General features: G+C 47.9%; 1 protein-coding gene across 5 annotated transcripts in view; it reads right to left on the minus strand.

Moving 5' to 3' along the window:
• Positions 1-12,923, minus strand: part of PSD3 (pleckstrin and Sec7 domain containing 3) — a 610,137-nt gene that overhangs the window by 426,163 nt on the left and 171,051 nt on the right. For 2 of the 5 annotated variants that reach the window (XM_025294795.3, XM_006055889.4), the window contains exon 1: positions 1,133-1,302. The exons of the other annotated variants lie outside the window; for them this stretch is intronic. In XM_025294795.3, coding sequence (XP_025150580.3) covers positions 1,133-1,160 — 28 coding nt within the window. In that variant the 5' untranslated portion in view covers positions 1,161-1,302. Of the gene's footprint in view, positions 1-1,132; positions 1,303-12,923 lie in introns of those variants that run through there. 5 annotated transcript variants of the gene reach the window in all.

Below are 12,923 nucleotides of genomic sequence, written 5' to 3' on the forward strand. Positions count from 1 at the left end.
GAAGTGTATATTAATGAAGTATCTCATAAACAGCCTCATAGATTTTTTATATGATTCGTGAGTGGATATAGAAAGATACAGAAGGATAGAGCTTCTAAAAATTGTCTGGGAAGGTGTTCGTTTGTTTTGCTTTACTGTGATTGTGATGTTTCTGTTGAGCATGCTGCGCTTAGTGCTGAGGACGAAATCAACGACTTTTAAAAAGAATATCCCTTGATCTGTGAATACTGTAAGGAAGGATGGTCAAGTATTTCTTGAAAGAAGCCAGAGAACGCATTTGCTCTCCTGCGAGGAGCATCCTTTCGCCCCCACCCGACCCTCCCCTTCAAGGTCCATCCAGAGCTGCCAGCAGAGGCCGTCCAGGCCCTCGGCTCCCAGAACCAAGCCTTCCTCCGCCTTCCTCCTTCACATCTCCGCCCAAGCCTCCCGTCCTAGAAAGCAAACTCCCTGACAGCAGAGAGCCAGTCGCGCTCACCGAGCTACCGGGCTCTGCAAAATCCTTTGCAGATATCCAGGTACAGCTCTTGAATGGAAGCGTGTGCTGCCAGGATCCGTCCCAAGGAGGGGCATTTTCCAGACCTCCTCTTCCCTACACCAGTGCCTGGACCCACTCAGGAGTGAGTCCGGCGTGGAAACCCCCATGTCCGTGGAAGGCGGACCGACAGACAACACATTTACCCTCCAGGCCCCCCGACAGCACTCTAAACCCACGTCCTCCGAGCGGTGCCTGGTTTTTTCACGTCTCGCAGCATCATCTGCCGGAGCTCCGGGCATGAACCCGTGGGCAAAGTTAAAGGCGAGGAAAACCGGAGGGCCGCGACGCCTTCCGAGGCTCGGAACCCGCCCCCGTCCCGCGCCGATCGCGGCTGGGCTCCCCGCAACCCAGGCGAGCCGGAGCGCCCCGCGCTCCGCCGACCGGCTCCTCCCGCTTCCCGCGCCGCCCCGGCCTCGCGGCTGGAGAGCGGGGCTCGGCGTGAAGCCCCCGAGCCGCCACCCCACAAGCGAGCCTCCCGGCCCCTCACAAAGAGGGGCAGAAAGGAAGCCGTTCCCGGGACCCGGGACCCAGTCGCCACGAAGCACAGCCCGCCCGACGGCCGCCGGCCGCCCGCCCGCCCGCCGGATCGAGCCTCACCGCGGCGTCTCTTCCTTCCATCTCCCATCGCCCGCCGAGCCGCCGGAGCCGCGGGCGCCACGGCGAGAGGGCGGGCGACCGGCGCGCTCTTTGTCGCGCTCCGGGGACGCCGGCGAGCGGCGGGCTGCGGGCGAGAAGCGCGCTCCCTGGCGGGGGCTACAGCCCGTCAGCGGCCCGGGGACGGCGGGGGAGGGGCGGGGAAGGGGAGGGGCGGGGCCCTGGATGAGGAGAGGGAGGGGCGAGCGTGGAGGGGCGGGGCCCTCGGGGGGGAGAGGGGGATGGGAGGGAGAGTAGGACGGGGGCGGGGCCCGGAGAAGGGGGAGGGCCGCGGGAGGGGGAGGGGAAGGGGAGGGAGAGAGACGGGAGAGGGGGAGGAGTCCTCAGGGGCAGGGGAAGGGGCGGAGCCCTGGGGGAGGAGAGGGAGGGGAGATAGAGGGGAGGGGGCGTGGCACAGGGGAAGGAACGGGGGGAGGGGGGCGGGGCGGGAGAGAGGGCAGGAGAGGGGGCGGGGCCCCGGGGAGGAGAAGGAGGGGAGATAGTGGGGAAGGGGCGAGCGGGAAGGGGTGGGGTCGACGGTGGGAGGGGCGCGGGAGGTGGGGGCGTGCCCCACAAGGACGCGGGAAGGGGAGGGGCAGGCCGGGGGCGGAGAAGTGCGGGGGTTGGGGTAGGCCCGGGGCCGGCGCGGGGGGGTAGCATGGGAAGGGACTGGGGTGCGGGGAGGGGCAGCCCGGCGGGTGGCGGGAAGGGATGGGGTGCCGGGAGGTGGGCGGTTTTCGGAGAGAAGGGGAGAGAAGAGGGGAAGGGGGAGAAAAGCGGGAGCGGGAAGAGAGGGGGCCGGGCCGGGTCCCGCGCGGCGCTCGCGGTCGCCGGCCTCCAGCGGAAGCCTGCCTGTTGCTTCGCCGTCTCCCTGAGGAAATCGAGCGGCGCTTCCGACGGAGTTTGCACTCAGGAGGTGCCGTGAGGGGAGCCTCGAAGGGGGCGGCGTCTCGCGCGGTCCGGGGTCTAGCTCCGACGCGCCCCCTTGGGTCGGAGCCGCCGGGCGGCGCCCTCGGGGGTCAGTGTAGGGGGTTGCTCGCCGGCGACCCGCCGACCCTTTCCGAGTCCGGTCCCTCGAAGCGGATCCCGCGCTCCAGCCACGGGCCGTGCAGCCCCGAATGGGAGCCTGCCGGGATATCCCGGCCTAAACTGCGGTTTCCTACCGGAGTGCCTCAGGCCGAGGCCCTTTTCCTCTTCCCCTCGAGCCTTGAGCGGCAGAGACCCGCGCTGGGAAAGGTCCGCTGGGTGCGGACCTAAACCCCTTTGCGAGGTCTGTTACCTGCAAATACCGCGCTCAGCTCCTGAATAAGAACCCCGCCTCCGTGCTCCGTAAGAGTCTTAGGACTTTAAAGTCTGGCTTCTGCGGTGGTAGAAGATGCGCAAAGACAGGGGAATGACTAAGGTGGCCAAGCTGTGAGTGGACATGGAGGATCTTTGGTGGCCTGAGGAGCCCGCCCACCAGGTCAGGGTGCAGGGGGCCCTTGCGTCCCCTACTTTGCCTCGCCCCTTCTTCCACAGCTACCAGTCAGCCAGTGGTACTCACCAGCGGAACCAGAATGAGGGGGTGTATGCATTTATAGAGATCCATTCCAGCGTCTGAAAATGATCTTAGTCCATGCTCCCCTGCCAGGGAAGAAGTTTGATCAGATGTGTAGGTTCCGCCTGTAATGCGGGAGACCTGGGTTCGATCCCTGGGTTGGGAAGATCCCCTGGAGAAGGGAACGGCTATCGACTCCAGTATTCTGGCCTGGAGAATTCCATGGACTGTATAGTCCATGGGGTCGCAAAGAGTTGGACACGACTGAGCGGCTTTCACTTCGCTTTCACTTACTTGGGCGTATTTCTCCCTTACGGATCCCCCCTCTTACAGAATGACACAAAGAAGACAGTACCTGTGTGCCTATTCTCAATAAACTCCCACCTTCCTTGAACCTCGAGGTCTGATGATTTTGTTGGCAAACAATCAGATGTAAAACCAAGTAAGAAATGCAGTTGCTACCTGGGGCATGAGCACTGACCTGGTGGCCTTTACCTGGAAAATCAACCAACACTCATAAATGGAAGAAGGTCAGCATTTTGAGCTGAATGTAAAATCATACCAACTATACACAGACATAACTTCATAGAAAAGGCAGAGCAGACATAGATTTGCAGGAATTTACTAGTTAAGGGAACTGGGGATAGACACACATAATCAGAGACTGTTTCCTCGATTATAGAAAGAGGGTGATAATAACATGAAGAATTATTAGCATGACAAGTTATGTAAAGTTCCTGGTCCACGGTAAATGTTAAAGAAAGAGGCATTTCAGGGCATCCCTGGTGGCTCAGTGGTAAATAATCCACCTGCCAATGCAGGAGATGTGGGTTTGACTGATCCAGGAAGAGCCCACGTGCTGCGGAACAACTGAGCCCATGGGCCTCAGCTATTGAGTCTGCGCTCTAAAGCTGAGGAGCCACAACTACTGAGCCCTCGCTCCACAGCTACTGAAGCCCGTTCGCCCTGGGGACTGTGCTCTGCAACGGCAGAAGCCACCACGATGAGAAGCCCGCACACCACGGCTCCACAACTAGAGAAAAGTCCATGCAGCAGTGAAGACCCAGCATAGCCGAAAATAATTAATGAAATTATATTTTAAAAGAGGCATTTCCAAAGTTAAGCAACAGAAACATTGTCATCACAAAGGAAACTTTTTTCCTCCCTGAATCCAACATGTTTTAAGATCTTACTTACAAAGCTGATCACGTCTATTAAATAATCATTCGTTTCTCCCACCTTAAATGATCAAAGACATAATGGTTGAAGATTCTGATCAGCACAAATTAGCCAGTGTTGCCACTTCTGAGTTGATTGGAAATAAAGTATGAATTCCCATTTCCACTACTCTAGCCCCGAGAGATCCCACCCAACTCAAAGTTTCACAGTTGTGCTCAAGTTCATTGTTAGAATACACAAACATCCACCTTGTAAAAGTAGAAGGAGGCACCCAGCCAGGGAGCAGCAGGAAAGAGGCGGGGGCTGCTCTGTCGTTACCCCATGTTGTCTTCCTCCACCAACTCTGCCCATGAGCCCTGCAGTGTATTATGCAAAGAGAAAAGATAACAGGCCAGGCATGAGTTACTGGAGGCCAAAAGAAGAAATGAAAAGGAAATTGAAATTCTCTCATGCATGATTCATGCATACAGTTAATCCCCACTATTTCTGAAGACCAGTTTGAAGTATCAGATTGTATAATATTTTTTCTTTCTTTCTTTTTTCTTGGTACAAGAATGAAGACCTGTTTAGAATGGAAACAAACTTCAATGCAAATTTCTAAAACTTGACAAGTTCCACACACACCACCAAATCCAGAAAAATCACAGATTTTTATTAATTAACTTCCTAAAATACCTTTGCAGTACTTTTCCCCCGTGTGTTTTGGCTGCATACTCTTAATCATTTCTTTGGAATGAATTTTTTTTAGCAGTTTCATTGAGATGTAACTCATACACCTCACCCACCTAAACCGTACAGTTCAATGTCTTTTAGTATATTCACAGAGTTGCACAATCCGTTTTATAAAAATTTTATCACCCCAGAAAGAATGCTATATGCTTAGCAGTCACTGCTCTTTTCTTTTAATCCCCTCAGCCCCACACAACCACTAAGCTTCTTTCTATCTGTATGGACTTGCATCTTTCTGGACCTTTCATGTAAATGGAATCATGCACTACGTGGTCTTTTCGGGAGTGATTTCTTTCACTTAGCCTAACATTTTCAGTGCTCATCCATGATCAGCATATATCAGAACTTCACTCCTTTTGTTGCCACATAATATTTCACCATAAGGCTAGGCCACATTTTACTTACCCATCCATCAGCTGATGAACATTTGTGTTGTTCTACTTTTTGGCTTTCATGAACACTGCTGCTATAAACACTCCTGTGCAAGTTTTTGTATGGATGTTATATTTCTCTTGCGTAGAATTCATAGGTCATATATAACTGTTTAATTTTAGTGCCAAACTGTGCATCACAGTGGCTGCACCATCTCATATTCCCATGTATGAGGGTTCCAAGTTCTCCGCATCCTAAGCCAACACTGATTATTGTCTGTATTTGATTATAGTCATTCTAGTGGGTGTGAAGTAGTAGAATAATCCTATAACAACATTTCCTATGGGTAAAATAAGAATTTTCTCCAGCATAGTTGATCAAACATCGTTGGGGTTTTTTTATTTTACATTTTAAAAGTTCCTGTCTCACATTCATTACTGAAAATAACATGCACGATTTTAGTATGTTGTCAAATTTAAGAAAACATCTCACATTTATTTCATATGTGAACTGTAGGATTTGGGGACATTTCAAGTTTTTTAGGCAATGATTAACATTAAGTGCCCTTAAATCCATTTTTATTAATATTATTGTGTTTTTTCATTTCCTAGATGTCAGTTATTTCATGTCAAAAGAAAATTTTTCATTGTGATCTATGGTTCACTCTTCTTTATTACTTGAATTCTCAAACAATAAGAGTCTTAGAACATGCATTTTTTTTTGTTTTTATTTGAAATATAGAAACAACTCTAACCTCTACAGTATTTTCAAGTAAAAGACATCTTACACATTAATGATATATCAATTGTATACCTATAACGGATATGTTAGGTTGAAGAACATTATCTTGTTTACTGTCAAATTCCTAGTTTCTAGCACTGTGTCTGGTCCATAGTAAAGGCTCAGTGAATAACTTTTGAGTTGAAATTTGCCATTATCCAAGATAGACTATCCAGTTATTTATGTACTATTCAATTACACATACACAACAAATATTCATCTCAAATACACAACCTACAATCATGTTGTCCTTGAATTTTAGTAGCCCAAGGTAAAACTAAGAGGGTATGTCTAGGGCAAAATTCACCGAGCATTTGACTCTAATGAATACTGAATGGATGCTGGGTGGATAAGAGGGTTGGCAGACAAGAAGCAAAGAACACAAATGCAGTCTGTCTGTGTTGGTGGTTTCAGAGAGCAGGGAATCTGAGGACAGTCAAGGGGAAAGTGACATGGACCCCCTGTGGTGCCTGCACAGAAATGTTAGCTCACAGGCTGGACCCAGTTCACCTTTTCCCCAGGATCCAAATAGGTCAGCTATATCTGAGAAGAAGAAGAACCACAAATAAAGAAACACAAACATTTCAGCTTATTTTTTATTATCTTTCTCATGGACAGCTATTCTTTATTCATTCATATGACCAGTATTTCTGGAACATCTACTGTGTACTATACTAGGTATAGTTCATGGACTTTAGCAGTAAATGAAACACTGCTGTCCTCACTGAGCTTACAGTCTCATGAGTTTGAAAAAGACAGAAAATAAGTAAGGTAAGTTAATATTTATAGGACATTACATGGTGATAAGCGTTTTAGAGAACAATAAAACAATCAAGAGCAACGAGGGGTAAGGAGCGTGGGTGTGGGGAGTGGATGGTTGCAAAGGGTGTTAGGGGAAGGCTATCCATGCTGAGAAAGGGAAGTCTCAGTGAGGACAAGGAGGCCAGCGTGCCAGCCTTGTAGATGGGGGATAAACTGCCGGTGCAGAGACCACCGCAACGATGTCAGTGCGCCAATCGCTGTGTGAGTGACAGGTGGTGGCGGGAGGTGTGATATGTGCGGTCTCATGGGCCACTGTGAGGATCTGGGCTTTCAACTGACTTTAGAAGCTTTTGAGCAGAGGAGCAGTGCGATCTGATTTGTGTTTTACCAGGATTACCAAACCAAGACAGCGTTTTAAAAAGCAGAGACATCACTTTGCCGACAAAGGTCCACATAGTTAAAGCTATGGTTTTTCCAGTAGTCACGTCCAGATGTGAGAGTTGGACTGTAAAGAAAGCTGAGTGCCAAAGAACTGATGCTTTCAAACTGTGGTGTTGAAGAAGACTCTTGAGAGTCCATTGGACTGCAAGGAAATAAACCAGTCCATCCTAAAGGAAATCAACCCTGAATATTCATTAGAAGGACTCATGCCTGCAGAAGCTGAAGCTCCAATACTTTTACCGCCTGATACAAAGAGCCAACTCATTAAATACCCTGATGCTGGGAAAGATTGAAGGCAGGAGGAGAAGTGGGCAAAAGAGGATGAGATGATTGGATGGCATCATCGAGTCAATGTGCATGAATCTGAGCAAACTCGGGGAGATAGTGAAGGACAGGGAAGCCTGGCGTGCTGCAGTCCATGGGGTCACAAAGGGTCACAAAGGGTCAGAGTCGACTTAGCAACTGAACAACAAGAATTATCTTATATGGGGCATTGGAAACAGGGAAAAGAATTAGGAGGCTAACACAACAATTCAAGTCGATGAGGGTGGCAGAGGCCAGGGTGGAAGCAGAGGAGGTGATGAGAAATGTTCAGAATCTGTCATCTTTTGAAGGCTGGGCTGACAGGACTGGTTGATAGACGGAGGGTGGAAGAGAAAGAGAGCCAAGGATGACAACAAGGATTTGGGAGAGAACTGCTCAACAGATGGATTTGGTGAAGTGAGCTGGGAAGACTATAGGGGGAGCCGGACTGGGCAGGGGAGGTCAGCCCTCAGCTCTGGACAGGGTGAGTTACAGGCACCTTTTAGACTGACATCCAGCAGCAGTGCTGCATAAACAGCAGGAGATCGGAATTCAGGGAAGAGCTTGGTGCTGGAGCGATTTGCAAGTTAGAGTAGAAATGGTATCTACATCCATGAAACCGGAAGAGATTACCAAAGGAGTGGACTGGTAGAGAGAAAAGAGGAGAGTCCAATGCAAAGCTAAGAAATTAGAGAGATGACTAAGATCCAGCAGAGGAGGCTGACAAAGTAGGAGGAAAGCAAATAGATGTTCTTCAAAGGAATATTTTCAGGTAATTTTTACATGAAACTTTTTCCTCTCTTAAGTTTTCAATGAGTAGTTTCTCTGTCTTCATGCCCTGCACCCTGCAATCATCACTTCTCTTTTTTATCACCATGCCCATTCCATCATTTTCAAGAAAAATGGAAAAGAGTGTTTATACCTATAGTTCTAGCAGTTTCTCACCTTGTCTCAAGCTAATTTGTTATACCTGACCTAGTTAATTAATATTTGCTATTTTTGTACAAAAATAATTACCTCTAGAATTCACTAAAAAGATACTTGATTCATACAGAGGTTTCCAGGCTGATAGAAATTAATTATTAGTTATTTTGTAATTAATTTATTTTTTGTTACAAAAGAAAAGAACTACCAACCACACCTTCTAGGAATTATAACAAGGAAAAGCTAATGGAATCAATATTCACATTAAAACCAGGTTGTTGAATAAGTTCCATCCTGGTGTGACCAGAACTGTCCTCCACAATTGTTTCATTCGGTGGGAGACACTCTTCTCTTCCATTAAATGAAAACTTGGCAGGCCCAGAAATCGTCCAGCTCACTCTAGACACAGGGTTGATTTAGTAATTAAAGGGTCCTGTCGGAGAGTGCCCAGACTTCGCCTGGCACCAGATCTTCTTTGCTGCTCAACTGCAAGCATGCTCTGGAAGGAGACAGTGGGTGACAAGCTCTGCTCCTGTTCATCAGCTCTGGGTACCTCCAGGACACCTCCTCTTCTTCCTGAGATGCTCCAGCCCACCCCACTGGAGAGACCCCAAGAAGGCTGACCCCATGCCAGCTCTCTCGCATGTGGACCATGTCTGGTCCATGAGAAGACTCGTGGCCCCTGCTCAGCAACTCTGGAAGCTCAAGCTAACCCCAACCACAGAGCAGGGGGCCTCACGCCCTGCCCCCAGAGCACTCAGCTCTCCCTCACACCGAGTTTCCCGGGGGGCAACAGTCTCCATGAGCTTTCCGGTCTGAGTGAGACCACCATCCTTAGCGCTTTCCAGCTACAGGGGACAGTTTCAAATTTCTCCAGTGGGTCCCTTTGGAGTCCCTTCACTAGGCTTGGGGTCACAGTAGAACCTTCCACCTTCCCCTAAAGGGGAATAGAAGCAGGCGACAACTCAAGTCACCATCTGCTCCCAGTCTCTTCATAGCATTCCTGTTAATCCCTCAGTCGTGTCCAACTCTGCAACCCAGGGGCTGTAGCCTGCCAGGCTCCTCTGTCCATGGGATTCTCCAGGCAAGAATACTGGGGTGGGTAGCCATGCTCTTCTCTAGGGATCTTTCCAACCCAAGCATCGAACCTGGGTATCCTGCATGGCAGGCGGACTCTTTACCATCTGAGCCACCAGGAAAGCCCAATCTCCTCACACTCACTTCCTTTTATAGCTTTGATCTGACTGTGGGATCCAAGATTGTGGGGCAGGATCCCAGAACCATCTCCTGAGAACTCTGCACATGGGGTGGAGGTCTGTTTCACATCTACTTTGACCCACTTTCATATCTAATGCGTTCACACCTCAGTATAGAACCTGAGACAGAAAAAGCCCCATTCTACCTATCATATCCTTGCACTTCTTGAAAGAGTCAAAGCCTTTTTTCCTTGCTATAAATACATGAGTACAGATACTTACATGGACATTTAAGTATATACTTTACGTATTGTATCTCTGGATATAGCTTTCAATCACCTCCATCGTAGGTTCACATGTTTCAAGGTGATGATTCTGAAAGACTGGGTCCCTTGTGGACAGAAAGAACTGAAAAATCCCTCCATCCACACCTCGCCCAACCCACCACAACTGCACTGGGAATATTGCAACATTTCATATGACCTGTTCCTCATTCCTGTCCTGTCCAATTTGATGAATACTAGCCACGTGTAGCCACTTAAATGTGAAAGGAATTCCACTAAATTAAAACCCAGCTTCTGAGCCTGACCACTATAGTTAGACAGCAGACCTAGAACATTTTCACCATCTCAGAGTTCTGTTGGACAGCCCTGCCTCACACGGGGTTTGGCATATAGGAGGCATTGAATAAATGACAAGCCAAAGTTTGATCCAAAGATGCTGTAACTGGAAGGGGGACCCAGGAGTGAGCTCTTGTCTGATGCCAGAAATGAACTGTCCGAGGAGAAACATGATGACAAAGCAAAACAGTGTTTTGGAAAGGGGCGCCCAGGCAGAAAGCCGCAGGGTAAGGGAACCCAGGAGGACTGCTCCGCCATGTGGCTCACAGTCTCTCGGGGTTGACGGTGACGGGGTTTCTAGCTTTGGGGGTTGCCTCTGGCCACTCATCTTGCTTGTGCCCATATTTGGTCTGACTCAGGGTCCTTCCTGATGGCACATGCATCTCTCAGCAAGATGGTTTCCAGCATGAGGGGTTCTGGGAAATTGATGGGACATATGGGCTGGCATCTCCTCGCTCCTTTTGGCCCCTCCCAAATTCTCCTGGTTAGTTTTAGGTGGCAGCACCGTGTTCCCTATTAAGACCTCCTTTTGTGAGACAACTCGTGCAAGTGGTTATTATCATGCCTGGCCAAGGTGGGTGGTTTCAGTCAACAGTTCCCTAACAATACCATATGATTGCCCTGGTTTGATTTTCTGAAACTATAAAGCTTGTTGTATAGTACCAAGTACTGACTCAACCATCAAGAACAAAAACTTAGGTACATAGGTACAGCTGCTTTTCTATTTCACACTTGCAAACCTATTTGCATCCTCCTACTCCACTAGCAAATGCTTTACCATCCAAATAATTACTGAAAATGTTTGGGAAAAAGTCCCCACTTCCCTAAAAAAACAAATTATTTCTTCAGGATTATTCCAGTGAAAAGGAATTGTTGCAAAAGCAGTGTTTTTATTGAAGGGAGATTCCACATAAAAACTACTTTGCTGAAATAAGCACTTCACATGTAGTACTATTCCAGAGTAGAAATGACCTATGGAAATTACTGATGCCTGCATGTGTTCACATTTGTAAAAGTGTCCTGGCAAGCTTCCCTGGTGGTCCAGTGGGCGAGAATCCACCTGCCAACGCAGGGGACACGGCTTAGATCCCCAGTCCAGAAAGATCACACATGCCACATGCCGGGGGCACTAAGTCAATGCAGCACATCTACTGAGCCCACGTGCCCAACTCCTGAAGCCGATGCACCTAGAGAGCGTGCTCCTCACCAAGAGAGAGCCTGCACGCAGTGAGGAAGACTCAGCACAGTCAAAAAGAAGAACGGCAAAACCGCCCTGGCGTTCAAAAGCAGTCTCTATCGTCACAGTTCTCACAAGCCTTCTGGCAGGCTTTTAGTGATAATGGCAGATCCCAGAAGCTGGATCTGTAAATGTTCTGAATTGTGACCCCAAGAAACCCAGACCAGAATACCCATCAGGTGCAGAGAGCACTCCTTTATTTACTTCCTTTTTGCATCCTGCCCACTGCACGGTGCCCAGCATAGAGGAGGTGCCCGTCAAATGCTCCCTGAACGCGCAAGATGAATTCTCTCTCCTCATCCTGGGAGGGACTAGTGTGTGTTTAGGGAGTCCTTTGATTTCAGTGGCTCTACAGAGGGAAGTGTTGGTGAACACTGTCAACAAAGCAGGTACGAGGACTTCTGACAGAACTCTCATCACAAAACCCCAGCTTTATACACTCCGACATTTGAAAATTTCTGTAACCGTGTTTATGAAGGATGAGAAATCTACCCATTCTATTTCCTACTAAAGACTCATTCTGGACATACCTGCCTAATTACCTGCAAGAGGTGACAAAGTCTTAGGGGTGAATTCTGGCAGTGGCTCTTTTTAAATCACTTCATTTCTGAGTCCTGTGAGCAGAGCTATTTTGGTCTAGTTATTCATATAAATCCATAGGCAGTAACCCTGGAGAAAAGGGTTTTTGTTTTTGTTTTTTTCCTTCAAAATTGGCTTTATTGATGTATATTTTGCTGTTCAGTTGCTAAGTCGTGTCCAACTCTTTGTGACCCATGGACTGCAGCATGCCAGGCTTCCCTGTCCTTCACCATCTCCTGAGCTTGCTCAAACTCATGTCCATTCAGTCGGTGATGCTATCGAACCATCTTGCCTTCAGTCGTCCCCTTCTCCTCCTGCCTTCTATCTTTCCCAATATCAGGGTCTTTTCTAATGAGTCCGTTCTTTGCATCAGGTGGCCAAAGTATTGGAGCTTCAGCATCAGTCCTTCCAATGAGTATCCAGGACTGACTTCCTTTAGGATGGACTGGTTGGATCTGCTTGCAGTCCAAGGGACTCTCTAGAGTCTTCTCCAACACCACAGTTCAAAAGCATCAATTCTTCAGTGCTCAGCCTTCTTTCTGATCCAACTCTCACATTCATATATGATTACTGGACAAACCATAGCTTTGACTATACAGACCTTTGTCAGCAAAGTAATGTTTCTTTTCAAATGCCTACTAGGATTTCAGTTGGGATTGTACTGACTCTATAGGTAAGTTTGGAGAGTACTGACAATCTCAACATCTAGTCTTCTGAAACATAAACACGTGGATTATATCCTTTTATTTATTTAGTCTCTTGATTTTTTTTCAGCAAAGTTATGCTGTTTACAGTGTATAGAACTTGCACATATTTTATTAAGTTCTGTACAGAAGTGTTTCATGCTTTTTGATATTATTCTAAATGTTACTATCTTTTTATACTTTCAAATTTCATAATATAAAGAAATAAATTTTACGTTTGTGTATTGATCTTGAATCCTATGACCTTGCTAATTCTTACTGTGACCTAATTTATTCTACTAGTTTTTAAACAAATTTCTTATGATTTTCTACATAGCTATCATTTCATTTGTGAATAAAGACAGTTTTACTTATTGCTTTATTGCATTGGTCAGAATTTTAGTATTGTATTG

The sequence above is a fragment of the Bubalus bubalis genome, chromosome 1 (genome assembly GCF_019923935.1).
Source record: "Bubalus bubalis isolate 160015118507 breed Murrah chromosome 1, NDDB_SH_1, whole genome shotgun sequence".
NCBI lineage: Eukaryota > Metazoa > Chordata > Mammalia > Artiodactyla > Bovidae > Bubalus > Bubalus bubalis.